Source organism: Brachyhypopomus gauderio, chromosome 18, assembly GCF_052324685.1.
Source record: "Brachyhypopomus gauderio isolate BG-103 chromosome 18, BGAUD_0.2, whole genome shotgun sequence".
Classification (NCBI taxonomy): Eukaryota; Metazoa; Chordata; class Actinopteri; order Gymnotiformes; family Hypopomidae; genus Brachyhypopomus; species Brachyhypopomus gauderio.
Window position 1 is genome coordinate 17,906,575 of NC_135228.1, and position 26,390 is coordinate 17,932,964.

Here is a 26,390-nt window from a genome sequence, read left to right on the forward strand (position 1 = left end):
GCTTTTTCTAGTCTGTGAGCAAATTGGTGCATGTCATTAATTGTTGTGAAATTACGCTTCCTGTTTAAATTCCAAAACTGCCCAGTTAAGAGCTTTTGGATGAGAATGTAACATCTTAATGAAGTAGCATATTATTTTTTGCAAAACTGTTTTTAGGATATGTAATATGGCGATTTGTGTGATACCCTGTGCCCAACGAATCATCTTCGAATGACATGCACATACACAGTTGAACTGGAATTCTTTATGTACTGTTTTGAAAAGTATTTTATTTGAATGGTGGCCTCTATGTGTATGATTTCAGGAAGTAATCTACTCTGACCATCAAACCTACATGTGGGTAGTGGACGTTGTCTGTACCTGGTGCATGGGTGTCCACTCTGACAACCCTTATTAATTCTCACTTCACTGTTCTGAACACAGTTAGCTCCCGATGAAGCAACTTCACTCCATATCCCAGCTGTTGTTACACATATGCAGGTTATTAACATAAGTTGTTAACATTTCAGATGGGGGAGTCAGGTGTGCTGGCTTCCCCTCGTAGTCACACGGTGCATCAAAATGTTTGTTTCTTCTGTTGACAACACCATGCATGTTTTATAGTGAAAATTAATTGAGGTAGAGAATAAATATTTTGCATAGTCTGTGAATGGAAATTCTGTATGTAGTATGTAAATGTTGATGATTTATCATTTTTATTCGTTTATTATGTAACAGTGTAATACAGGAGTTGGATTTCAAGGTACATCCATCACATACTCTCTTATCCAATATAATCTAATCATGTAATCATAGTCCTGTCATGTTACTTGCATTATCAGGAACTAAAGGATATTTTTTCTCCCTAAACACAAACAGATTCCCTAATGCAGTGTGTGTTACATGCTTAATACAATACATGCTTACTTCAGCCTCTGTGTAGTGCAGACTTCATCCTCTGTGTAGTGCAGACTTCAGCCTCTGTGTAGTGCAGACTTCAGCCTCTTTTTCATACGAGCACTTTCTATGGTCTAGTGTGCACAGTCTGCCATTAAGATTATACGTCTGTGTCCATTGCTTTGTACATAGTAGCTGAAATGTCTTAATCTTACATTTTATAGATGTCTTTACAAAACAGACAAAACTTCATCCTTAGAAAATTACAAGATTGTACAATACAAGTAACCTCATTCAAAACTACTTCCAATTAAAATCTACTACATGTGTGTTCGTATAGGTAACTTAATAAATACACTGATCAAAATCTAAAGATTCAGAACTGCAGTGGCTTGATTGTTTCTCCAAATATATATTTCTGTTTGCAATTTTTTGATCAATCATTTACATGGGAAAAGATTTGTAACCTCTGTTATAACATGTCTTGCAACCTCTGTCCAGAAATATGTATTTTTATCATACAGTAAATATAGCTTTAGGGATAGTTCAGAACCCTTTTTGACTTAAGAATGCAGTTGAAACAAGAGTCAAGTGCAACTGAGGTATACATCTACACAGTGTACTGAATCCTTGTGCACTGGGGAAATTAAAATCACAATGTTCTAGAAAAAAAAACTTTTGCTTGATGATGATGCATTATGTATTGCTCAAAAGGCACTGATTACATTGAAATGAGGACTAAATGTGTCTTACATGTACTCTCATTTAGATGTATTCCTATGTAATAGATTAAACCTATGTAGTTAATACATTTTCAAACAGTTGTATAGTGCATTTTAATGGCATAACGATTGCATTGTAACTTAGTAAATAAATAGTATTGTCACGGGGTCATCACCCTGTCGGTAGCCATCCGCGTGGTTCATGACGCGCCATCACCTTTGTTCTTGTATTAGCTTTGGCCACGCCTCCCTCCGGTGGTGTGTGTTGTGCCTCATTTGACACCTCAACTCAGGGTTATATCGCTATTTGGCAGAATGTCGGAATAACTATAAACTACAACTACAAATGCTTAAACACTTATATTAAGCTTAAGCTTATATTCTTACACATGAATAAGAAAAAGAAATACTTTTCAGTGTTCAGTGGTCAGAATGAGTTGTTGAATAGCAGTGCATAATGAACAATTATGTCTTAAACTTCACACCATGGATTACTTGCTGTTTCCATGGGAACTGTGATGTTTTGTCATGGTAGTTAACTTCTGACTGATGTAAGAGGTCAGAAGGTCATCCATTTTGTAGCCCTGTTATCAATCAATAAAAAAAAGACTTCAGAACTCTTTTTGGTAGAGTAGAAAATTTTGTTTTTGGTGGTTGTGTTATTGTGACCAAGATAAAATATTCAATCAATCATTCAATCAATCAATCAATCAATCAGTGCTCTCCATATGGGACTGTGACTGCTGCTTCTGTGACTCACCAGTGATGTTTCACAGAGCAGCTTGCTTCCTCTCACCAGGTTACCAATTGTAATGTGGAAATACGTGTTCCCACTACTCCAGTTAGAGATTTTGTTGAAGGGATGTGTTATCAGAATATCCTGCAGAGAGGAGGGTTGATGAGAAAAAGAGGCAGGAACACATCTCCTGGATTCCTTGAATGAGCACAGTCCTACCTTTGTTCTGGGGTCTATAAGACTAACCCCATGTTTGTTGATAGCTATCAGTAGGATCTCTGGGAAATTGGGATCTGTGGCTTGCTGTAACAAAGAAGTAAAAGTTTTCTTTCACTGAATCAGTACCAAGTGTTACAGACATAAACACAAAAATCTGTTAATCTGTATTGAAAAATGTATGGCAATCTTTATGTAGTTAAGATAAAAATGTTATTGTATAACAAACTTTGACTTCAAAAAAGGCTGATCCAAAAGTGGGCCACTTGTAAATAATGTTTAGGAACATGAGTTTGGCGTCTTCCCGGGTTTTTCCTGCATGTCTGTTGAAATGTACCACGATGGACTGCCAAGAAAAGACAATTGTGGAGTTCTCAAGCACTGTTCCCTTCTGGTGAATGAGCTGTGCTTATATTTGACATGGTCTTATTTACAGTGAGTTGACACCGTGTGCAACATTCTGTCTTCCTTACTCGTTTCCAGTCATCAGCTGAGAGCTGTCCAATCAGATCTCGAGGGAGGAGCTCCTTTAGCATCTTGGGGATGGAGATGAACTGGGACTTGTCCTCTTCAAACTTAACCCGGTAAATGAGAGCGGCCAGCTGGAAGACCTCCTCACGACTGCACTGGTGGTAACCACGTAGATATTTGGGAAGCTCCTGAACCAGGGGAAGCATATTACACAGACAGGTAAACCAGGATCAAATAGATAGTGTCAACACAAACAGTTGATCCTTTTTTTCACCTGGTAGTAGTGAAAGATGGAGTCTGCCATTGAGTCTTGGCCTGGCACTGTACTGGTCCACAGTTTTTTCATGAAATACACCTGATATGTCAGTGAAGGCCCTGTGCCTGTAACACAATATGTTTATTATTCATACCTTCCTTTACTCAAAAGGTGTCTGATAAAATATGTGTCGATAGCAAATTTGTACATGTACATACAATATTCTTACCATCTATTATAGGCCTGGCTTTTTTGATCCAGTCAGTGAGATGTCGAACAAAGTCAAAAAAGAAATCTCCATCTGGCACACTGATGACCTGAGAAAACCCAAGTGGTGCAGAATACTCACTAGAACATACAGTGCACACATGATTTAATCTCTGAAAGACATTGTAAACTCATAACATAGTTAACTCATAGTTACAGGTCATGCTCTCATCAACTGTAGTTCAAAAAGAAAACATAAGACTGCTGAATTAGGAATCTCTCCCTTTTCCATTCAATAATCCCTCAATAGTGCTTATTACATTAAAATAATCTAACTCTTGTCCGAGAGGTTCACTTACACTAACAGGAGGTCATGAATAAACCCCCACACTGAAAGCGCTGTTTAATAGGAGGTTTCTTCTACCTTATCAGATATCTTGACAAATAAGCTGAAGCCTTCTGAAGATTTCAGCAGCATTCTGCCAGAGATGTTTAGACAGAAGTCTTTGGCCTTTGTACTTGACTCCACCTCAAAAGCCTGGAATAAATGTGTACTTTAGAGAGGCATGTTATCAGACTGCGGTCAGAGGAAACACAACTGGAGATCTATCTCAGGTTTGCTGTTTTTTAACTGATTTGTACTGAGGGTTTAGTCAAACGTGTTATTAGCAGACTCTTCCCAGTATCCTCCAAATGAGAAAATGGCTAATCACGGCATGGACACTTACTTAGTCTTTTATAAAGTATGTCATGAATGTTGCAGGGGTTCAGCATATGATGGATTAAACAACCAGAAGAATACAGTATAGATATTATGCAGCTCTGTATGTACGCAGTTTTTCATATTTGGTTTCAACCATTACCTTTCTGTTAGTCCTCATTATGTATTTATTTCTCCATTCCCCACTCCCCTTCATGAACATCACTACTCTATAATTCTCCTACTGAAATGAGGTAAACTGATCATTCTTGAGCCAAACAGAGCACTGGTCCTGCCAGCTTACACATTAACAATTACGGGCCTGCACAGGCGTATGAGAGAGCCTATTACTTTACCTAGGGGCCCAGAAGAGCCAATAGAAATTAATCAAACCAAAAAGGCAGTGGATGGACGCCCAAAAATTAGCCACTTTGTAATTGAATTTGGGTGAGATGAGTAATGTAGGGGGTGTTAAAGAACATGCTGTGAAGTTCATGGTAGTCCCTACCTCATCTGAGTCATCGGGGAAGTATACTTTGTGAAAGATCTGCGTGGTTTTGTGCTGGATGGCTTCAACTTCCACCAGGTGAGGAGGGTACTTCCTTGAGCCATTTCTGACAGACCAGAAGACAAAATGTCTTGTACACATGCACCATGTTGTGAGCTATCACAATGGATGGTCAAGCATGTAACTGAATGTGTTTACCGCAGGGCTTTCTGCAGCCTCTGCATGCAGTCCGGGGCCAGTGGATGGTGTTTTCTGGACTGCAGAAACTTCTGCACGTGCGGGAGGAGGATGTTACTGGGTGGAAAGAGGCCAGTGCAAAGCCACAGTAACTCCCAGCCCTTCTCCTCACTGCACCTGCATGTGTCAAACACATGGGCTCAGCTAAGTAAGTAAGCGATCAGGGAAGATGGGTGAATTAGTTCTTCACAATAATGACTCGGAACAGTGGTGCAGGTACAGCGTTAACTAAAAGACGCCACTTACTTCACATGGTTCTCGGTGAGCTGCTTCATGATCTGGCAGAAGACCTCATCTTTCAGTGTCTCCGCTTTCAGAGCTCCCTCAAAGATCTGATCGGTGAGCTCATTGACTGTGCATGCTCTCTTAGACGGGTGGTCTCCCATGTACTTCATGACGGGTGCAGGATTGAAGTCAAGTATCAAATGCATAAATGGCATCGGCCAATGGTTAAAGGACAGTGAAGGACACAGAGCTGAGTGAGCACGTGAAGGATATCGGTGAAGGCGGAGCAGGCGGTCTGCGAGAGCTCCTGATGGTTAAGAAGTTTTTTCAGCAGTGGCTGTTTGAGAAGCTCTCTGGTGCAGCACCACAGCCCGTTCTTGCCTCGGCCTTTAGCGGTCATCACCCGACTCAGAGTACTCTTAGGAGGAGGTCTGGACCCACAGAGGGTGCACCAATCAGGGCAAAAGGGGCGACACAAAACATGTTGGTGCTGGTTTTTAAGGGCAGACAGAAATGTGGAGGAACATGTCAAGGTGATCATGACATAACCGTCACCCTCGGCCAACGTATGATGAGTGAATGGTATCACCACACATAGGGTACGTTGGCTGCCATATGTTCAGTTGAATAATGAAAAAGGAAGTAGGTATGACAGCTTACATACCTAAAGTGACCATATGAGAACTCCTCTAGAGTGTACGGCTTTACTCTCTCTTCAGGCTCTGTCATGTTCAGCTGTGACAGATTTATAGAGTCCTTATGCTGGCTTTGAGATACAGTTACCAGGGCCTGAAATTAACATAAACAAGTGATTCAGGATAGAGGATGCAGGGCTTGTAATTATCCTCTCCCCAACATGCAGAAATGTAACATCACCGGGGCTTGAGTGGTCCTTAACCGTTATCTTTTAAATTAAATTTAGGAATTGTTACACACAAAAAAGCTAGCAGCCTCACCACAATATCATAATGTGGTCTGGTGACAGTGGGCAGCACATAGACGCTGTCTGCAGAGAAGCCTCCTCTCTTCTTGGTTCTGTCGTTGACCCCACTGGCCCAGCCGGAGTTCAGTACATGTTCTCCTGTGTGTTCGTCCAGCAGCATCAGATCTCCTTTTGAGAAACTCAAAAACGTCTCATGCCCAGCTGCAGAACCACCCACACGAAACAACAGAGCCAGCCATTAAAGGGCAGAAGGGTTTTGCCCAGGAAAAAGAAATAGAATACACCACGCAAGCTCCTCCTGATTTCTTTATGAACATCTTCTAGATAGGCTGAGCATACTCATTCTGACTATGGTCCAGGTTTTCAGAAAAGCAAATTCTGTCCCTTTACAACTCACCAGGGTTATGGCTGTCCACAAGAGCCACCACAAACTTAGATCTCTTGCGCAGGCCATCCAGGAAGGTGATGACCAGGTCATGAATGTCCTCGGCATTGTTGGAGGTAAAAGTATATTCGTCTCCTTTAATGGTGGCTAGTGTGAAACTCTGGCCCTGGAGTTTGCAGCCTCTGTAGATAGGAACAGACAAGAAACAAAGTCTTCATTCACCTCATATTCATACAGATAAGTAGTCAAAGTCAAGCAAGTGGAATATATGCGTCAATGTCATGGATACACAGATACTTGTAGTCCCTTTAACTGTGAAGATTTTTTTTTTCTTAAAATATATCAGTTAAACAGTGGTGTAGTTATTAGAACGCTCATGTCCTGTGCAGTGGTTCTGTGAAGAGGTCTCCTGGATCACTGGACCTGCTGCAGGACACTGTAGTGATCTCAGGGAACGAGACTTCCAGGAGGACCTGCTCTTGTTCGTCCATAACGTAAACTCCAGTCCAGTTCACTGCCACTATCACATCGTTCTTCGGCAGACTGGGCCCTGTGTGTGTACAACGTGGACCGTGAGCACAAGGACAATCCTAATAAGACATTAGCAAGACATACGCCATAACATGAGAGTTGCCACAGTAACCATACCTGAGAACTTAAAGGCCTCATAGAAGCGTGAGAAAAGCATCGGCCACTTGAAGCGAGCAAATTCCACCACGTCCTCTTTCACTCTTTCTTGCTCAAACCTCTTCTGTGTGTAGATTCCCTATAGATGTTAAACAGCCAATAGCATGATAGTGTAGCCTTGGACACTAGCAGACCTCTGCAGAACAGTTCATATGCATGAGCTATAATAAGTACATGAAATAACAGGCCATTAAACCATCTATAATATAAATCTCCAGCCTCATTAAATATTCATGTCTCTCCTTAGCCCATGGGAAGCAAAGGGGTAAATAATTCTGCCTTCCCCTTGATAGCGGGAACACAAAATTAATGTTGCTGCAGTGATCATCAGTCAAACCTCACCATGCTCTTTCATTTCAGTTGTGAGAATTAGTACTATGTGTGTGTGTGTGTGTGTGTGTGTGTGAGAGAGAAAGAGAGAGAGAGAGAGAGAGAGAGAGAGAGAGAGAGAGAGAGAGAGAGAGAGAGATCATCACAATACTTTGCAAATGCCTCAGACTGGAGGTACAATTCCAGCCATCAGTAGCAGAACTAAAATTTAAATAAACTCTTGAAAATTGGTAAATTTGCAGACAGAAATACAATTGTTTTTTAGGTTTATTTAACGCAATATATTCGTCTATCTTTCCTTTACTTCCTTTTGTTCCTGACACTGTGTGTACCTGCATGTGAATGTGTGTGTGATCGTCACAATATTAATAGCAGTATTGTCTAGGGCAATAGGAGTAGGGTTACTACCTGGATAATCTGCAGTTAAGTAGCCTGAACTACCAAAAGTTTAATCAGTATCCAATAATTCTTCTAAAAAATTGAATTATAGCAATTATAGCACTAATAGCAATTAAATCATACCTCCTAATTAGCAGAGGTTGATATTAATTCTGTTCTATAGGAGGTAAAACAAGACAAACCTGGTCATACCGCAGCATATCTGTTTAGTGATTTCAAACAGTAAGTTATTTACATTGCTGTGCCTTAATAAAATGATTTACTCTGTGTTTAAAAATCGTCCAGGCAATGTCACAATATAAATTAGCCTAATGACAGAGAACCTGAGACCACACCATGGTGACTGGGACCAAGTCTAAACTCTGACTGCAGCCCATTACACCATGTACAGTGTGAAGGGGACGGATCATGATGAGACCGCTGCCCTTGGCACAACCAGAGATTAGACAGGAAGTCATGGTCATGTGAGACTTTAATAGCAGTGAGTAGCAAAATCGGCAGAATACAGGCCTAATGGCCCAGATGCCCTTGAGAACACAGTGACACTTGCAGATACCTTTTGAGACACCTGCAGATCAGGGTTAGAAACAGATACGCCAAGAACATTACACCACTACTGACCTTTAAGACACGAAAATGTAAACAATTACTTTAATCCTATCAGCAAATGCTCACAAGATGTGTGAATTACTTCTGTTCCAAATAAAAACCCCTTTGACATTGCATGGATCAGGAGATACATTTATTAATGTTTCCAACCATAATAGTAATTTATTGCCTCTTCGGTACATTTGTTTTGATTAGGAGATACCTTTTTATGAGCGGCTATGATGGCCTGGGCCCACTTATCCATGGTTCTGGTGGAGGTGATGTCCCGCTCTGGGATGTAGGAGTGGATCAGGTTAAGAAGGCGATCATGTACAATTATCGGCCCATAGTCTACATAGTACTGCTGAGAGGCCAGCTCAGCCAGGTCTTCCTCCTGATACACACACACACACACACACACACACACACACACACACACACACACACACACACACACACACACACAGATACACACACACACACACGCGCACACACACACACACACACACACACACACACACACACACACACACACACACACACACACAGAGTCTTGTATCATTATGATGTAGGGACACTCCTTACTGACTTCACATACAAGGTAGCAAAAATTATAGCATTCCAAATTTAATGGTTTCCCACCCTATCACAGCAGTACTCCCCAAACTTGACCCCACGGACAATCTGCTGGTAGATGAGGTTAGTGGCCACGCTGTCATCAGCAGGGTTGTGCCAGGGCGTGAAGATCTCTTTCCTGAAAAACAGCCTCCAGGGGGCGTTGCGCTCCTGAGCACCCTGCTCTTTGGCATACTGTTCACACTGTGACACTGCATCCATCACATGGTCCTTCCCACTGCCCAGGGATGACACCTGTGGGGCAGTTTATGTTTTCACCTTGGCTTGTATTTATATAATAAGTCACCATTTCTTATATACACATATAATTAATGAAAAGGCATAGATATTGTAGAATTGTTGTAACAAAACTAAGGATGTCCTAACTGGAAAGAAGATGTCCTTAATAGTGGGAAGAACGTACCTTATCGAACAGAGCAATGTAGAGAGAGAAGCCAAAACGATCCCGTAGACAGATCTTATCTGCCAGAGCATTACACAGCTCTTTAGCTGTTGTGGCAGAGTCTGCCAGAAGAGTCTTAGTAGTACCATCCATAAAGGTCACTGGCAACATGATGGGCTTCTTGGATTTAGTGGCCTGAAGGAAGAGAGAAGGATCCATCTAAATCCATCGAATTCCAGTGACTTGTTTAACAGACCAGGCTAATGGCTACAGGGAGGGTTGTAATGGAGTTAACGATGGCAGCACCTGTAGCTCGAGCCAGGAGGGAGGCTGAGTTCTGGTCTCGTTCACAAATGTGCGTCTCAGTCTTTCCTCGCAGTATGGGGCATAGCCAAGAGGCCCAGAATTAATAAACGTCCGCAGATACTGAGAAAGCAAACAGGAAAAGGAGAGTGAATGTCACAATAGCTTGGGGCTTTAAGCATTCTGTTTTGGTTTTAATATGTCTAAATAGGAAGGATTCTCACTTTGGCAAATTTCTCAGATGGGGCAAAGCAACCCACACAGAGCGAGAGCAGGATCCAGCCACGGGCTTGGCTGCTTTTGGACGGATTCTGGGTCAGCTGCTTGCAGATCTGACAGTAGATCTCATCTCTGTTCAAGACATGAACATTGAGGTGCTGCAATGTTCTGGGCTAAGACACATTAGAAGCTACACCACCTCTAAAAAGAACTCATCGATCTATTCAATGACCTCAGGGCGGTGCGTAAAATCCCGTTGCCCACGATGAAGTGAAGTTTTTCCAGGTTGGAAGTAGGCCGGTTCTCCAGCATCCTGTTTCCCTGTAGACCGTCGTCCCCGTCGGCCAGCCGTCTGGTCATCTAACACAGAAGGACAAACTGTGCTATTGGTATTTTCTATGCTTGTCAGTAAAACGAACACCTGAGGAAAGTTTAAACTCCTCAGATGAAGTCCCTGGAGCTGCTCAACAAGTGAGTGTTCTCACCTCCTCTGTGATTTTTGATTTCTTTTTAAGCGTGAGAGACACCAGCTTGTGTCTGATGGTGTTCCGCTTTTGGCTGTCAGTAATGGAACTCTGAAAAAAAACCAAATAAGCAATTTTCAGGCAGTGTGGAAAATGAAAGTGAGGTTTGTGTTGTATTCAAATCATTGCTCCCAGTTCCCATTAAAGTCCTTCAGCAACAAATGATCCCATTTCTGTTGCATTCTCCTCAGTCTGCCTGGTTATCACCTCTTCCTCGTCCTGCAGGGCCTGCAGCTCTGCCCTGTAGCTCCTCTTGCCCAGTGTCTCGTAGATCTTGGTCATGACAGGGATCTTCTCACTGCCGTCACTGATGCTGATCTGATATTTAGGCTCTGGTAGGTCTCCCATAAACCTCAGTATAGTAATCCACACAGCCAGTGCTGCCTACACACAAGATGTACAAGAAGTTTCTATGGCTACAATATGTTGTGTCAAAGCTTAACATTTTAGATTATGAATGAGACTAACATAATTTAGGTCCAACATCTTCTAAGTGACTTCATCAAAATGAAAGTATATAAGTCTGAGTTTCTAGATGAAAGGTTTTAGTAAATAAAATAAATGATTTCTCACCAGCTGGTCACCTTCATCCTCATGGAAAAGCAATGGATGTTTCAGTGGTCGACGCACATATGTGTGTGTTGTGTTTCCTTGGAAGTAAGTAGCAGCAAACTTTGCAAACTTGTACTCAGACAGATCCTCTTGTTCCTCATGAGGAAGAGGGAGAGCCTCATCCATGGAGTCATCGTCAAGATCACTGGGAATATGTTCTAGATCCTATTACACATAAAACATTATTACATAGTCTCAGGTTTAATTGTTTTTATAAAATAGATCTAACACAGACTACAGTGGGCACAAGTATTTATTAAGTATTTATTAAGGATTTCTTAAGATGCCTCCAGTTCTCAACCTCAAATCCTGCGGGTGCCTCGCCCTCCAAGTTCGGGAGGGAGTGAGGATTGTCCAGAAATCCAAACATCTTGTCCACCATGTCGGAATGGCTAACAGGCTCCCGTTTGGCCTGTTCCATCTGCTCGACGAGCTCCTTCTTCCTGCGTGCCTGCGAGCGCTCTGCCTGCTCTCTCTCCTCACGTTCGCATGCCAGCCGGGCCAGACGTTCCTGGTGCTTGCGCTCAGCCTCAGCCCGGGCCCCGCGTGCCGTCATCCTGCACTTCAGCCTCTCTTCCTCAGTGAGGCGCTGCCGCTCAGCCTCCAGACGACACTCCCTCTGCTCGAACACACACACACACACACGCACACACACACACACGCACACGCACACATGCAGGTACGTGCACACACGCACCCAGATCCATGTGCAGTCATACAAGCAACAAGCGAGGAAGGGTCAAGAAGAAAATAAACAAATTTTACAGTGTTCGGCACTTTTATTTTTAATTTTAGCTAACAATCTTGCATTTGTCTTGAACTGTACCTCCAGTCTGAGGCTCCTGCAGTGTCTGCGTGCGATCATGCCCCGCACGTGTGCCTGGATCATGCGAATGGCATTTAAGCGCTTCCAGAATGTCCGTCTCACCAGGAAGCCACGGGACCGGCACTGCAGCATAATGACGCGGGACCTGGTCTCCCGGTATGCTAAGTAATGCTTGCGGGACCGGTACAGGGCCTGAAGTCGCAAGAAGCCTGCAAGCATCTGAAAAACAGGCATGTTTTCTCACTGTTGTTTATATGCAAATAATTGCAAAAAAGAAATTTAATGTAATGGGAAAAGAGCACATACCACTCTGTAGTTCTTTCTACAGATGTAGCTTCTCCACAGTGTCTGGATTAGAATAGCTGACCTCCTGACCTTCAAGAAGTTGGCCCTGGAGGTAAAAGTCACCACCCAGATTCCAATGCGTTCTAAAGGTCTCCACCATCCATCATCCCCAGTGCCTCTGGACATTACCTGATCTTCTTTCCACGCACTGTTTTCTGAATGAGAACAACCTTTTCTGTGATGGTCTTGTCTCTCTCAATCTCCAGCTGCATGTCATGGTAATCCTAAAGTATAAGGAGACCAAAGAAACATTCACACTCTGTTCCCACTCTCAGAAAGACTTTCTTTCTTTAGGAATGTTTTAAGAATCAGCTTTTCGGTGTCCAGATTGGAATGACTGTGCCAATCCTTATGTAATAATGCATGAAAAAAAAGTTTGGAAAATCCAACCTTGAGAAATATCTTTGTTTTCCCCATTTGCCAGTCATTGTTTTGGCCCAGCGCTGACTTTGCGATGCTTTGGCATGTACCACGTAGATTCTTCTATAAAATGCTTAAGATTAGTCACATAATAAAGCTAAGACAATACTTCAAATACCCATTATGACTTACAAACATACAGCATAGATTGTTTGTTAACTGCAACTTTTGAGCAGCAGCTTTTGAAGTATAGCTTGTGCCAGTTAGTACTGCTATGGTACTGACCCACCTGTAGACAGGCTGGTTTCACTCCGGGCATGAGAACCCTGTAACGGTCCACAAATTCTGCAAAGGTGTAGCGTATAGGATACCCAGTCCTGCGGATCTGGATGGTCTCCATCATTCCAGAATACCGCAACTGCCGAACGCATAGCGCTCTGTCAAACAGCTTCAGGAGGAGGAAAGAAACGGGGACTTACTACACTGTGGTAAACATACACAGTCAGTCACAGACGGTGAAAGGCTGTCCGACCCACCATTGGCCTCTTGAGCTCGTTGGGTTTGATGCAGCGTACGAAGAAAGGCTCACATGCACCCAGAGTTCTCATCAGCAGCTCCAGAGAGCGCTTAAACTGACTGCTCAAGGTCAGAGAACGCTTCCTAGTCTCCATTCCCTAGCAAGCACACACACACACACACACACACACACACACACACATGCACACTTCAAACATGAGTGTCAAATTCACAGAGATTACCAATACACATACATATGCATAAGTCACAAATACAAATAGTGTACATTCTAAGTCGAAGGATTTATATTTTCACCTCAACAATTGCTGTTCTCCAATCCTTCCAACGTTCTACAACCCCACTTTCATATCTAATCCTTTCATGCTTTCTTGCCCTCTTATTCAAACTCCTGTCTTGTTTTGAAATTTTCATTGGTCCCAAAGAGATTCTCCGTTGTCTACCTCTCACACTCACTTTCTGAGCTTTGGGTCTAAATAATGAGAAAAATACATCGGTGGAGAATTTAAAAAAAGAAAAAAGGCTTTTTCCCTCTGCAGCCTTCCATGGAATCAGGAAAGCCAAGTTTCTCCCTCACAGAGAGCCTCAAATTACTGCAGAGCCCCAGTGAAAAAAAGCTATATTTAACCAGAAACTAAAGTGTCTTTCTTTTGATTTTTATTTTTTTATTTTTTTTGATGACTAACATTTTCCCAGAACTCATTACCCCATATAATGCCACTGTTAGATCTATTAAATTACTCTGTGTTGAAACTTACTACTCTACCAGAAATGGTTTCCACTGAGAAAAGAACCGCAGGAATGTGTTTTGGGAGAGAGACTGCTGAGAGAACACTGGTTAATGGGGCAGAGACATTCACTGTGAACACTGAGGACAGGAGACTTTGAGGGACGGACACTGAAGATTGATTACCTCATGAGAGGATGTGGTGGGCAGAGAAACTGAATCCAGGAATTAGACAGAGAGAGACAGAGCCAGACAAACAGAGGGAGAGAGTGAGAGAGAGAGAGAGAGAGAGAGAGAGAGAGAGAGAGAGAGAGAGAGAGAGAGAGAGAGAGAGAGAGAGAGAGAGAGAGAGAGAGAAGACTGGTATAAGACAAGACAGAATAGAACAAATCTCAGCCAAGAAAGATTAGGCTAGCATCACACAGAGAAAAGAAGATGTGTTAGCCAAGATATGGCCTGTGACCATTAGCACAGAGAAAATAAAGTATAATATCATATTACAAAGTTAGAGAAAATTATCAAAATCTCACAATCACATCACAGAATGTCCAGAGATATTCTAAAAAACAATACAAATGTACATGCCCAACAACTCTTGGGTCTTTGAGCTTTTAATATGCAACTTAATAGCAGACAAATGCATTCCTGACTATTTGAAACTGAGTGATGTGTCTGTCCAGTGGAATATATGTGGGCATATTGATTAGAGATAAATATGAATTTATTATTATAGAAGAGCATCACCATAGCAACATCAGTCTGAAAGATCTGCTTGATGAACTTGTTTCTGGAGGAGTGCACCAGCTGGATGATGTCACTGTGGAGACTGTCTCTGTTCTTCTCTAGAAATCCTGTTAAAAAGACAAATAGATTTAAGTGATGCTGTTCATCTCAATTGTAGACAATAAGGATAATTTGGCTTAGATACTTGTCTGTTGTATAATGTTTTGTACAACAATACAAAAAAGACAGATTAATTCTTGTATATGAGATACCTTTGGATTGGTAGTGGACCGCACCAGCAAAGTGCTGGATGCCAAACTGAGTCTCATGAATATGTTTGGGAGGAATGTAGTTGATGTTGAATTTGTGCTGGGAGTTTAGTTTGTTCAGCATGGTAGCATCCGTTCCCTACAAACAAAGCAGGTGCTCACATCTATGCAGTCTACACAGCCCCTTCCCCAGTCTACACAGGCCTTTCCCCAGTCTACACAGCCCTTTCCCCAGTCTACACAGGCCTTTCCCCAGTCTACACAGCCCTTTCCCCAGTCTACACAGCCCTTTCCCCAGTCTACACAGGCCTTTCCCCAGTCTACACAGCCCTTTCCCCAGTCTACACAGCCCTTTCCCCAGTCTACACAGCCCTTTTCCCAGTCTACACAGGCCTTTCCCCAGTCTACACAGCCCCTTCCCCAGTCTACACAGGCCTTTCCCCAGTCTACACAGCCCTTTTCCCAGTCTACACAGGCCTTTCCCCAGTCTACACAGCCCTTTCCCCAGTCTACACAGCCCTTTCCCCAGTCTACACAGCCCTTTTCCCAGTCTACACAGGCCTTTCCCCAGTCTACACAGCCCCTTCCCCAGTCTACACAGCCCTTTCCCCAGTCTACACAGCCCTTTCCCCAGTCTACACAGGCCTTTCCCCAGTCTACACAGCCCTTTCCCCAGTCTACACAGCCCTTTCCCCAGTCTACACAGCCCTTTTCCCAGTCTACACAGCCCTTTCCCCAGTCTACACAGCCCCTTCCCCAGTCTACACAGGCCTTTCCCCAGTCTACACAGCCCTTTTCCCAGTCTACACAGGCCTTTCCCCAGTCTACACAGCCCTTTCCCCAGTCTACACAGCCCTTTCCCCAGTCTACACAGCCCTTTCCCCAGTCTACACAGGCCTTTCCCCAGTCTACACAGGCCTTTCCCCAGTCTACACAGCCCTAGGAGGTTTTGTTCATCACAGATCACTCATTCATACATGCGAGACAGCTTAGTCAGAATGAGCTTAATCAGATATAAGCCAGCTTATTCCCCACACACCACAACACAGGGAGCCAAGCCTCTATGTGGTTTTCTCCTAGGTGAAATACGATCAACTCTAGGTTTGCTATTGACATGTTAGTCTTTCAATGGTTATCTCCATGTCCCTGGTGTAGTTACCTTGGGGAACTTGCTCTCTTCATCAATAAGGGAGATGATGTTCATGGGCTTGTTGGCGATCATGTCCAGGGCGTCCTGGTTGTCGGTGAAGTTGAGATGCTGCCAGATGATGTTCTCCAGGTTGTATTCCTGCTGCTCCAGTTTGAAGACGTGCTGTACGAAGAACTGCTGCAGGTTCTCATTAGCGAAGTTGATGCATAACTGTTCAAAACTGGGGAAAAACAAGGAAGACACAGTGATAAAAGCTCAAAGGTCAATCACGTAGCTACAAACGCTGACTATACAAATACAAATAAATGAAATTTATGTGAATATGTTCTTAGGCAGAATCATGAACCTGTTGATGGTAAAATTCTCAAATCCAAAGATGTCAAGCAGACCTATAGATCTGCAGTTAACTCTGTCTTCAGTAGAAAGAACTCTGCAGATGGCAGCATTGATTTTGTCCACTATCCACACAAACATCCTTCCATATATTCCCTGCAAAATATTATTAGCTATCATGTAACACGTTGCGTATGAGCCGTCATTATTAACAATAAAAAAGGCAAAAAACTCAGTATGTGGAACCAGCATTTTGCCTAAAAGACAAGAAGTGTTTAGAGTTTAAATATTTTCAGTAGAAGTCTGAAACTTTCAAACCTTGACAAAAGCATCCCGTACATCTAGTCCCTGGTCCACGCTGAGAGGCATAGACACGCTCTCTCCTCGAGTGATGAGGGTACGAGAGGTCAGACACATCATGACAGCTTGAGGGTCAACCTACAGAAATCAACCATTTCACCATTTCAACCTAGTTTTCAGTTTGGTTCTGAAATGGTACATATTCTCCTAAGTTATCATAAAATTTTGAATTTCTCCACCAGGGGGCAGATACACCACTACATTCTGCAAATGCACAGGGTTTTCTTTGAAGCCCAACTTTCCTGAGGCTGGCTGTGAGCTTGAGGTACAGCACTAAGACAAAGCAGCAGCGTGCTGCAGGCAGCCAGAGAGAAGACTGTGGCCATGCTGCTCGCTCACACCGATAACACCGTCTGAGGCTCCATAATCACTGTATTTATCTCCAGCACCCCTCCACTCCCTCCTCTAACAGCACTGATAACACCCTCCCACCAGGTTAATGAGAGAAATCAGGGAAAAGACAGCAAGGGGGAAAAACAGAAAAGAATCAGCCAAGCCCCCCTGCAAGCTGGTGCCAGCTGATTGACAGAAACAGGTGATGTGAAATATATTTCAACCGTTCCGAGTCACTCACTGCCATAGCAGCAGCTAAGCTCAGATGCAGTGGCTTAAGTAGTATTGTGTCCTCACGCTCTTACACTCTGAGAGTCGCACCAAGCCCTCGTGGAAATGCCCCCCCTCACCTCCAGCAGAGCTGCGGCTGTAGCCAGGGCCGGCGTGGACCCCACCATGCAGGCATCCAGGTTTTTAAACATCCTTGCTATGGAGAGAGGAATAACGCACGTGTCAGTGCATCGCGTTGGCTGTGGAACTCATGACTGTCACGGCTGCATCTTTTGGTCCGTTCTCTCGTGGCTTACGTTCAAAGCACATGTTGCCCATGTGCAGAATGGCTGCCAGCAGTTTGAAAATCTCCCAGTTCTCAGTATCTGTAAACATCAGGACCTTCATGGCCGACAGGATGCTGGAGTATTCCTTCATGTCATTTCTCCCATCACACATGGTACAGCGTCCCTAGGGAACACCCAAAAAAACATTGAATATTGATTATTGATTATGAATACGGCTTACATCACTAGTATTTTGTGAGTATTATGCTTATTCGGTCTCTCACCATGGTCAGATATGTGTAGTCTGAGGCCAGGCCTAGTCCCAGCTTCTTCTTCTGGTCTGCGATCATGCCGTCCAGCATGCAGTAGAATATGTGGTAGTTCCTCTCATGTGGAGCCTGCAAAGAAACAGCCTTTTTGATCTTCAAAGCAATCTCTGTCTACAGATGCAGACCAGGACGTTGCCATAAACAGGACTCCCTGTCAGAAGGTATATTAATATTTCTGTGACGTAAAAGGTATTGTAAGCCATGCAGAGACATGCAGTGCGACCTGATTGGCCAGAGTCTTGAGTCTGCTTCTCTTACCTGTCTGCACACTCTGGACTTCTCAAGCAGGTACTGTTCTATCTTTGCACCTTCAATGGCTCCTCTCTGGTTGAAGTAAATATCGATGTATTTCCCAAACCGACTTGAGTTGTCATTGCGTACAGTCTTAGCATTTCCAAATGCTGAAAGAACAGAAGTAATTTCTTTATAACTGAATTTATGCACAAAAGAACTCTCATATACAGTAACAGATTAAATAGTTTGCTTAAGGCAACAGATGCATTAGCTGCTTGAAGATTAGCAATATATACGAAGATATTGATTACTTGGGATATGATTAAAAATGTGTTCCCACCAGAATGTAAACAAGTTAGACTGTAAAGACTATGAAGTTTGGTTCAAATAATAACTGTATCTTTGAACTGTACTCAAGTTCAGTTGAGTTTGGAAATTAGGCTCTGAAGAAGAAAGAAAAAATGGTTTTGTGAAGTAACTCTCCCTGCAGGTTAGATGGCAGGTCTACTGGGAACTGAAGCCTGCCGAATTCTGCTCAGCACTGTAGACGAATCTCTTCCCACAGGAATGAAGTCTATTATCAAGAGCTCTGTGCACATTGGAAGGCAAGAGCAAATCTCTGAATAAAGCTCCATCATGTGGCTGCGATCCTTTTACACAGAAACGCAAGTGGCCTGGCACACTTGCTGAGAGAGTCCTCAGAACCCCTGTTCAGATGAACAATGTGGAATGATCTCACTGACCTTCTAGGATGGGGTTGGCCTCCAGAACCTGCTGTTCGATCCAGGAGTGCTGCCCACTTACTGCAGCCAGGAACTGCAGGATGAGTTTGGTGCTCTCAGTCTTCCCTGCCCCAGACTCACCACTGCGGGACACACGTCACCACACAGTGGTCTAAAGACATGGTCTGAACAGAGCACACACACACACACACGCACGCACACGCACGCACGCACGCACACACACACGCACGCACGCACGCACGCACGCACGCGCGCACGCGCACGCGCACACACACACACACACACACACACACACACACACACACACACACACACACACACACACACACACACACACACACACAGGCAGGTACCTGATGATGCAGCACGGGTCCTTCTGGTTCCTCTGCATGTTGTAGTAACAGTTGTCAGCAATGCTGAAGATGTGGGGAGGCATTTCTCCAATCTTCTTCCTGGTGTAGAGGCGGATATGGTCCGCTGTGTAAATGGGAAGCAGCTGGTAGGGGTTCACCGCCACCAGGATTGACCCCGTGTACGTCTGCACAGCCGAAGAGGTAAACAACTGCTGATATAATAACGTTATGGCTATTATATGGTTGTGGTAATCTAAACAGTGATTTATTTTATCATGGAACCTACTTTTCATAATCACATAGTTAGACAGTTATCAATATTTGAGGGTAATCAATCTGTTACAATTGCACATACTATATCCTATGTATCCTATCCCCTATAATGCACATACCATCCTATCCTATATCCTATTTAATATACACTGGGACATGACCTGTTAAAGCATACAACATAAGTAAAGTGTTATGAGACTCAGTGACAGTCCATCCAGGTATTTGGGCTATTACATATTAGATATGTGAACATATACTGTACATACAGAGAGGGGACCATACCTAAAGAATTTGTCTACTGAACAACTCATACTTAGTAATGTGAGATATGTCACAAAATAACAGTATTTTTACAGAAAGTATAGTTTGGGTCAGACGTCATACACCAAATCCCTTATTGTAAGATGAATGTCAGCTGATTTCTCAGCTCTAAGTTCTCTGACAGATCCCACATCATTGTGTATTCAAGTGGTGAAAATGGCTGACAGGATTTGTTGATGTGCCAAGAGAAAATGTCAGATTTTAGCAGAGCAGTTTGATCTGAGCATACTCCCTGGCAATACTGACTAAACAAATCTCCTTTAAGAGGTCAGAACAAATCCTTCAGAAAATCTCTGACTGGAAGGCTCTACTCAGACTCAGTATGGAATGTTTAATGCCTCATTTTTTTGGTACAGTGCGTGGCACATATCTACACAGGAAAAAAACAATGTGTTTAATTAACACCCAGTGTGATGATATTGCAATAAACCGTATGAATTAATTCATACTGCAGGTGTTAATTGAACAGCTGTCTGAATAAGTGAATGAGTTCTAGTTGTGAATGAGTCTAGTTGCTGTGTATTTATAGGTTTGATGATGTTAACCACATGTTTGCACAACATCAATAATAAACACATTCTGATGTACTCAAATGATGTTCAGTACAGCAGAACTTGTAAACTGTATTCCAATTCAGTTGTTTATGAAATCTGCATGCATGAGAATTTAGAACCTAATTATATCATGGACTTAAAATACCATAGAATAAACATGAATTGATGGGACACTGAAACAAAAGGCTAATTTTGTGAAAAAGCTTCCTGGTACAGTGTTCAGTGCTCCGAACTGCCCTCATGTTATTTAAATATCAGGGGATTAAACAGTATAATCTTTCAATAAACAAAGGCTCAAACTGAGTTGTCATATTTGATTTAACACAGGAGAAAAATAAGACTGGAATAGAAACTCACATATATTTCTTTCTCATTGTAGCGGACAAAGAGGTTCCTGAGGATCCCGGCCTCGTTCAGGTCTCCAAGGTGAATCATGTCCTCCACGCCTTGAATGGAGGTGGGGTGCATGGGCTTGATGTGGGCTGCATCCTGGGGACAGACCCAGTGTTCCTGCACAGAAGGACAGTTAACTCCTAGTTACCTAGTTAACTAACTAGGTAAAAGCAAGGTGGCCTCAGGCATTGCGTTTGGTATTGTGTTGCTCAAAAACTCACATGACCCTCATCATCCAAGACCTGAATCTGTCCCGAGTCACAAAGCTTGACCACAGCTCCAATTGGAATGTCAAACTCCTGACGGGTCTTGAAATCCAACCAGACATAGTCCCCCTGTTGGGACACCCAGTTAAAAAATTGACACATCTACCCAACATCTCAACAATTTCTGGCTCATAAATTGAACTTTCTGACTCTGGGACTCGTTATTGTTTGGATAGTCATTTGGTGTGATTTGGCACATGTAGATGAGTTTGAGTCTGTAAAGAGAATCCTACCTGCTGCAAGATGACCATGGTTCTGGTTTACCTCTTGACATTAGAAGACAGCATGCAAAAAGCCTGTATGAAGTGCAGAATTCATGAATAAGAAAAAGGAAATGCAGATAGAATGCAAGCAATAATGTTGAAATAGTACATTTATCTGTAGGTGACATTGTTTGCCCATGATAAGTATCAGCACAGGAGAGAAGAGCAACACAAATGCATTGATCTACAGACGAGAATAAAACAAACAGATAAAAGAGCACAAACAAAACCAGTTTTCCAGTTTGCTAAAAACTAATGTGTTTTTTCAACAGACAAAAACATGTCAGAAAGGTACATGTGTCTGACTAAAACAAACTTGTACAGCATCAAATAGAGCATTAATCTCGGTGCACGGATGGCATAACAATAACCATATCTCTTGCAATAAAACATCCTAAAATGACGCTGCTTTAATGAGATGGAATTAAATCTAAATTACTGAAGATTTCTGCTCCTAGCATACATATTCTTTTCAAAGTCCATTAGTGTAACGGATTACTGCTGTATCTAGTAGGAGTAGCCTAGCTTGGGTGTGAATATTTCTGAATCCACAAATGAAATGTTTGTAGTTGTTGTTATGCACCACATGACAGGATTCTTCCTTTGGGGGTCATATATTCATTACTATCTGACATGGTGACTCCATAAAATATTCTATACCAATGGCACAATGCTTCATAGATTTTATTATATTACTCCTCTCTCTTCATCTACTCAAATTATGTTTTATTCCAAGACCCCTAGAGAGAAACCATGGTAACCCATGCAAACCTGGCAATGTATTTAGACAAGATGATTGTTAGTTCAGCAGCCCTTATTAACACAAAAGGCTGAAATCTCCAACATGTTCAGACTCAGCTGCCATGAAATTAAGCCAATTTCCTAGCAAATTTCAAATGACCCATGCAAGAAAAGAACAATTGCGCCTGAGAGCAGGATCAATGACAAAATTTTGGATAGATCAAATGCTACATAGCAAATTCCTGAATCTAAATACACCTGAGATGTTTACAATACATTATGTTACATTACTTTACATGCCTTGGCACTAAAGACAATTACTGGCCTACTCTCCGTCACTTGCAAACCAATGTGTAATGCGATACAGCAATAACACTGGTCTCACCCAACCAGATCCTCTAATCCCATGAGAATTGTCATTAATATATTCACAATGTATAGTGCATTTCAGATTCACAGAGGTAAGAACTGGCAGAAGCAATAAATTACTTCTCTCAATGGAGACATTAACAGGCTAATAGGCTAGTAGTCTGTGTGTTAGCATGAGCCACCCCATTGCTCCACAAAGTAGCTACTGCAAGCAAAATGCCAAAAAGAAATTAATGGATTTTGGAGTGTGAAAGCAATGAGATGTGGTTGCCCCACTCCGTGACAGAGAGAACTAGTTGTTCTCACATGTCTAAGTGAAGCTAATCAGGATTTTTGTGCTACACAGCTTCGCTACTTGCCCGCAGTGTCTGTAAATGGCTCGCAGTCTGGCTGGGTCAGAGCGACAGCTCAGGTATACAGATGTGGCACTGCAGTGCATCATGGGGGCTGTTAAGAGCTCCAACAACACTTTCTCAACCCTTTGGGAAATAAACTTTTGTTTTCTTCTAGGCATTGGGGGATTAGCAGATTAGCAGAAAACCTGAACATTAAGAAGAGAATCAGCACCAGGTCTTACTTGCATAGCTGTGTAGTATATATTTAATTCATTTTGATAAATGGAACAACTACTTGCTGTCCTAGACAGCCCGAGATGAAACCAAAGTAACCATTGCTCTGCTTTTAGCTGTGACAGGCATTAGTGGGACAAGCAGGAGTAGCACAGTACAGTCACATGTCCAAGACTGTTGGGAGAGTGTATATGCACGCTGCTCTCTTTGACCCTGTCGTAATGTGTCCACTGGTTAGGGTATAAGAGTCCTCAACACAGAGTGTTAGGACTATAAACCCTAACCCACCCAGGGGAAAGGAGTCCTGGACACACAGACCCTGACCCTAACCTTAACCCTAACCCTAACCCAGTGTGATAGCTACGACCCAGTACGACAGCTTTTCAATGGTTAGGGATTTTTTTGGTTTGTTTTATTTTCTCTAAATATAAATTTCTCTATATATAATATGCCTAATTGCCACGTGGCCCTACTTGCATGTTACTGGTTTTAATATGTGATTTCCATGGTACAGGAAAATGAAAGTGCAAGGTTTGAATATTGTTAAGTAAGCTGAGATTTCAAGGAGTTTGTTCCTCTCAAAGAAGCTCAGTGCATTGTAAACCTGGAAGACAGCAGTTTGGGACACAGACATATGGTGTGTCATGCTGTCGTAACAGTATGGCCAGTAAGAAGATTAGCTTGTGCTTTGCAGATCTCAGATTTTTTGGAAAGATTATATTTGAACATCATTATTAAAACCTCAGAGAATGTTTAGTCATGGTCTTTTTAAAATTTGTTTTTATTAATACTCGAACCTATTGTTAATTGTAGCTTGAGTACTCTGCTAATATATGCTTCACATACTGATATTTAGTTTGCAAACAGCAGCTTACCCATAAACAGCAGTTATCCAGACCAAGCTGCACACCCACTAGTGAGCAGCTAATCTAAGTCAAAGCCAAGGTTGCCAGCATCCTTGCACCACATTGGCCAAGAGAGGCCTACAGCTAGATCCCAGTGATCATCATTTCACCAACCAGTCGTATACAAGCCTTCCAGAAGCATCTAGAAGTGTGTGTCAGTGTCAGTTCTTAAACATAGTGAATTAATGCTAATGCTTCTTGCTATAAAAAACTTTAATGGATGTTCAGTTCAATACTGAGAGAGAATAAGAAAGACATTAAAATTTGAATAAATGTTTGCTAACTTTACTTTAAATCTAAAAGCAAAAAGGGCAGTCGAATCTCCATTTAGAAATTGCTGCTGACTGAAAATTATACATGTACCGCTCTGGGTACGTGTGATCCACAGCCCCCTAGTAATCACTAGTGTGTGTGTGTGTGTTCTGACTGCACAGATGGGTTAAAAGCGGAGGACAAATTTCGATTGGGGTGTAAAAAATCACAATTGACAAATATGGCACATTTCATTTCATTAGACTGGGGATTTTAAAGCCTTCACATGCAATCAACTGTGGTGGATGAAAAACTGAAACAAGGTTCAGACTATTTCTGTATACTGTAAGGTATTAGAAAGATTCAATGCAAGCTTGCTCCATTGATTTTCACAGACTTGGCATTTATCAAGAATAACTGCATGACCACCCAAACTGTATTGTTATACGAGTTCACTATTTTCTTAACCTTTTCGGTGGTAATTGGTTATTAAATCTTACAAAACTTACTTACAAAAACATAAAATGTTCTAAGTTCTGTTTACTGAGATTCCAAGAATTAGCAATAAATTGAGGTTTACTTTAATTTGGGTTAAAATAACAGTGTTAATGGAACAGGTTTTACTAGTTAGAGAAGGTAGCACAGGCACAGAGCTTGAGCTGTCTTGTGTTGGTTATGGCACTGGGTATCAGGAGGATAATCTGGCATTGGGCTGGGAAAGATATTTAAAAAATGCAAGGCTTGTCCTAAAAACTGCAGTTACGGGATGAATGTTTCTCTGCTCTGGGACTTCTTAGAAAGCTTTTAATTTGAACTGCAAAAAAAGGTCATTTGGATGAAGAAGTGATATACAAAATTAATGGTGATGACTACATACAATGCACATAACAGATATGACATATGTTCAGTGCCTGACACCAGAACCCCCGCTACTCTCCAAGGTTTGCTAAAGGTGTCCATATTTTGTGTTGCTCCAAACTGCTGTAGCTAAGATTTCAGAAAGTGTCATGAGCTGGGAAGACAGCGTGGTGATTTTGGTCCTCCATTTCAGAATCTCCCAGGGGGGTGAAGGCCTGCTCATGCAAAATCTACACCAGGACAGCAAAGTGTCTCCTAGTGGATCACTCTCTCCTCTGAACCATAAGATGGGTTGGGCTTGAGTGCAAAGCGTTGTGGGATTTCAAACTTTAAACTCCAAACTAAGTGACTGCAATTTTTTATTGCAGTTTTTTTTTTTTCTAATCTGAAGTCTGGCCTGGTCGTGTTCTGAAATACACTGCAGCCTTGTGTAACAAAAGGAATCAATCCTAGAGGGTGGATGGGGGCTTGAGATGGGTTAAGGAAGATCAGCACAGCACAGATACAGAGTATTTTTCACTGTCATTCAGCCATCACACACCAGCAGGTCAGTCAAACTACCAAACAAATACGCATACCGTATTTCTGAGGCAGCAAAGGGTAGATTTCAGAAGTCTATCGTGCAGTGTGTTAGAGCAAACATAACCATAAGAGGCTTTGAGAAAAGTCCCAAGAGACCATGTGGTGCCCTCAAGCAGTTAAGCTCCATGTATGAAAGTCTACTTACCTCTCAGCGACAGAGAAATACACCTCTTTTCTTTCTTTTTTTCCTCCTTCCTTTTTCTCCTTTAGGTATGTCCCCTGGCTAGGCTCAGGTGCATGTGCAAAGAGGAGGGGAAAAAAAGAATGAGAAACAGATTTCAGCAGGCTGTGAAAGAGTACACGTGTATGTAACTCCTGTCGGTGACTCCCTCTCTATGTATGTGTAGTTGCTAGCTGTGACTACCTGCCTGTGGAGAGACGCCGGGCAGTCAGCCGCAGAGCCGTGACACAGTCTCTCTCCCTCATTCACACTCAAGACCCTGCTGGGAGGGGGGCGGGGTTATGGGGACACACACAAGGGGGCCTCCCCTCAGGAGACAGACGGCTGACGCAAAGGTCTGCAGGTCAGCTGAGCCAGGAGGGGTGGACATGTGTCCCGCGGTCGTCATCGTCCTGACCCTCCCCGCCCCACCCCCTCCTGTTTCTCTCTTTGTACTTTCAAATTGTGCACTGAAAAGGTCAAGTTTTGTGTCTAAAAATAGAAACAGTGCATGGCTGATACGATCAATGAACAATCTGTTTAGGGAAATGGCAGTAGTGTAACAATCTAACATTTAGAACAACACAAGAGTCTCCAGCCAGAGAA

At 42.6% G+C, this 26,390-nt stretch overlaps 1 protein-coding gene across 1 annotated transcript; it reads right to left on the reverse strand.

Annotated features, from left to right (window-relative positions):
- Positions 1-676: 676 nt before the first annotated feature.
- Positions 677-26,032, reverse strand: myo7ab (myosin VIIAb). Its single transcript, XM_076980183.1, has 49 exons — positions 25,989-26,032; positions 25,770-25,847; positions 21,319-21,381; positions 21,041-21,154; positions 20,784-20,936; positions 19,279-19,463; positions 18,926-19,047; positions 18,207-18,349; positions 17,904-18,017; positions 17,650-17,803; positions 17,473-17,549; positions 16,748-16,867; positions 16,443-16,585; positions 16,106-16,316; positions 14,950-15,085; positions 14,699-14,805; positions 13,230-13,367; positions 12,983-13,141; positions 12,724-12,816; positions 12,463-12,557; positions 12,295-12,379; positions 11,989-12,207; positions 11,464-11,781; positions 11,124-11,327; positions 10,758-10,934; positions 10,512-10,601; positions 10,259-10,386; positions 10,032-10,158; positions 9,811-9,930; positions 9,526-9,699; positions 9,129-9,356; positions 8,710-8,880; positions 7,131-7,248; positions 6,906-7,032; positions 6,495-6,664; positions 6,111-6,298; positions 5,819-5,943; positions 5,428-5,585; positions 5,176-5,329; positions 4,891-5,046; positions 4,693-4,798; positions 3,909-4,022; positions 3,507-3,594; positions 3,296-3,402; positions 3,024-3,209; positions 2,780-2,896; positions 2,554-2,637; positions 2,359-2,478; positions 677-2,182 (listed from the first exon to the last, which is right to left on the reverse strand). Exons 3-49 carry the CDS (start codon positions 21,334-21,336, stop codon positions 2,090-2,092), a joined length of 6,534 nt encoding a protein of 2,177 aa, XP_076836298.1. The 5' UTR covers positions 21,337-21,381; positions 25,770-25,847; positions 25,989-26,032; the 3' UTR covers positions 677-2,089.
- Between the last annotated feature and the right edge of the window lie 358 nt (positions 26,033-26,390).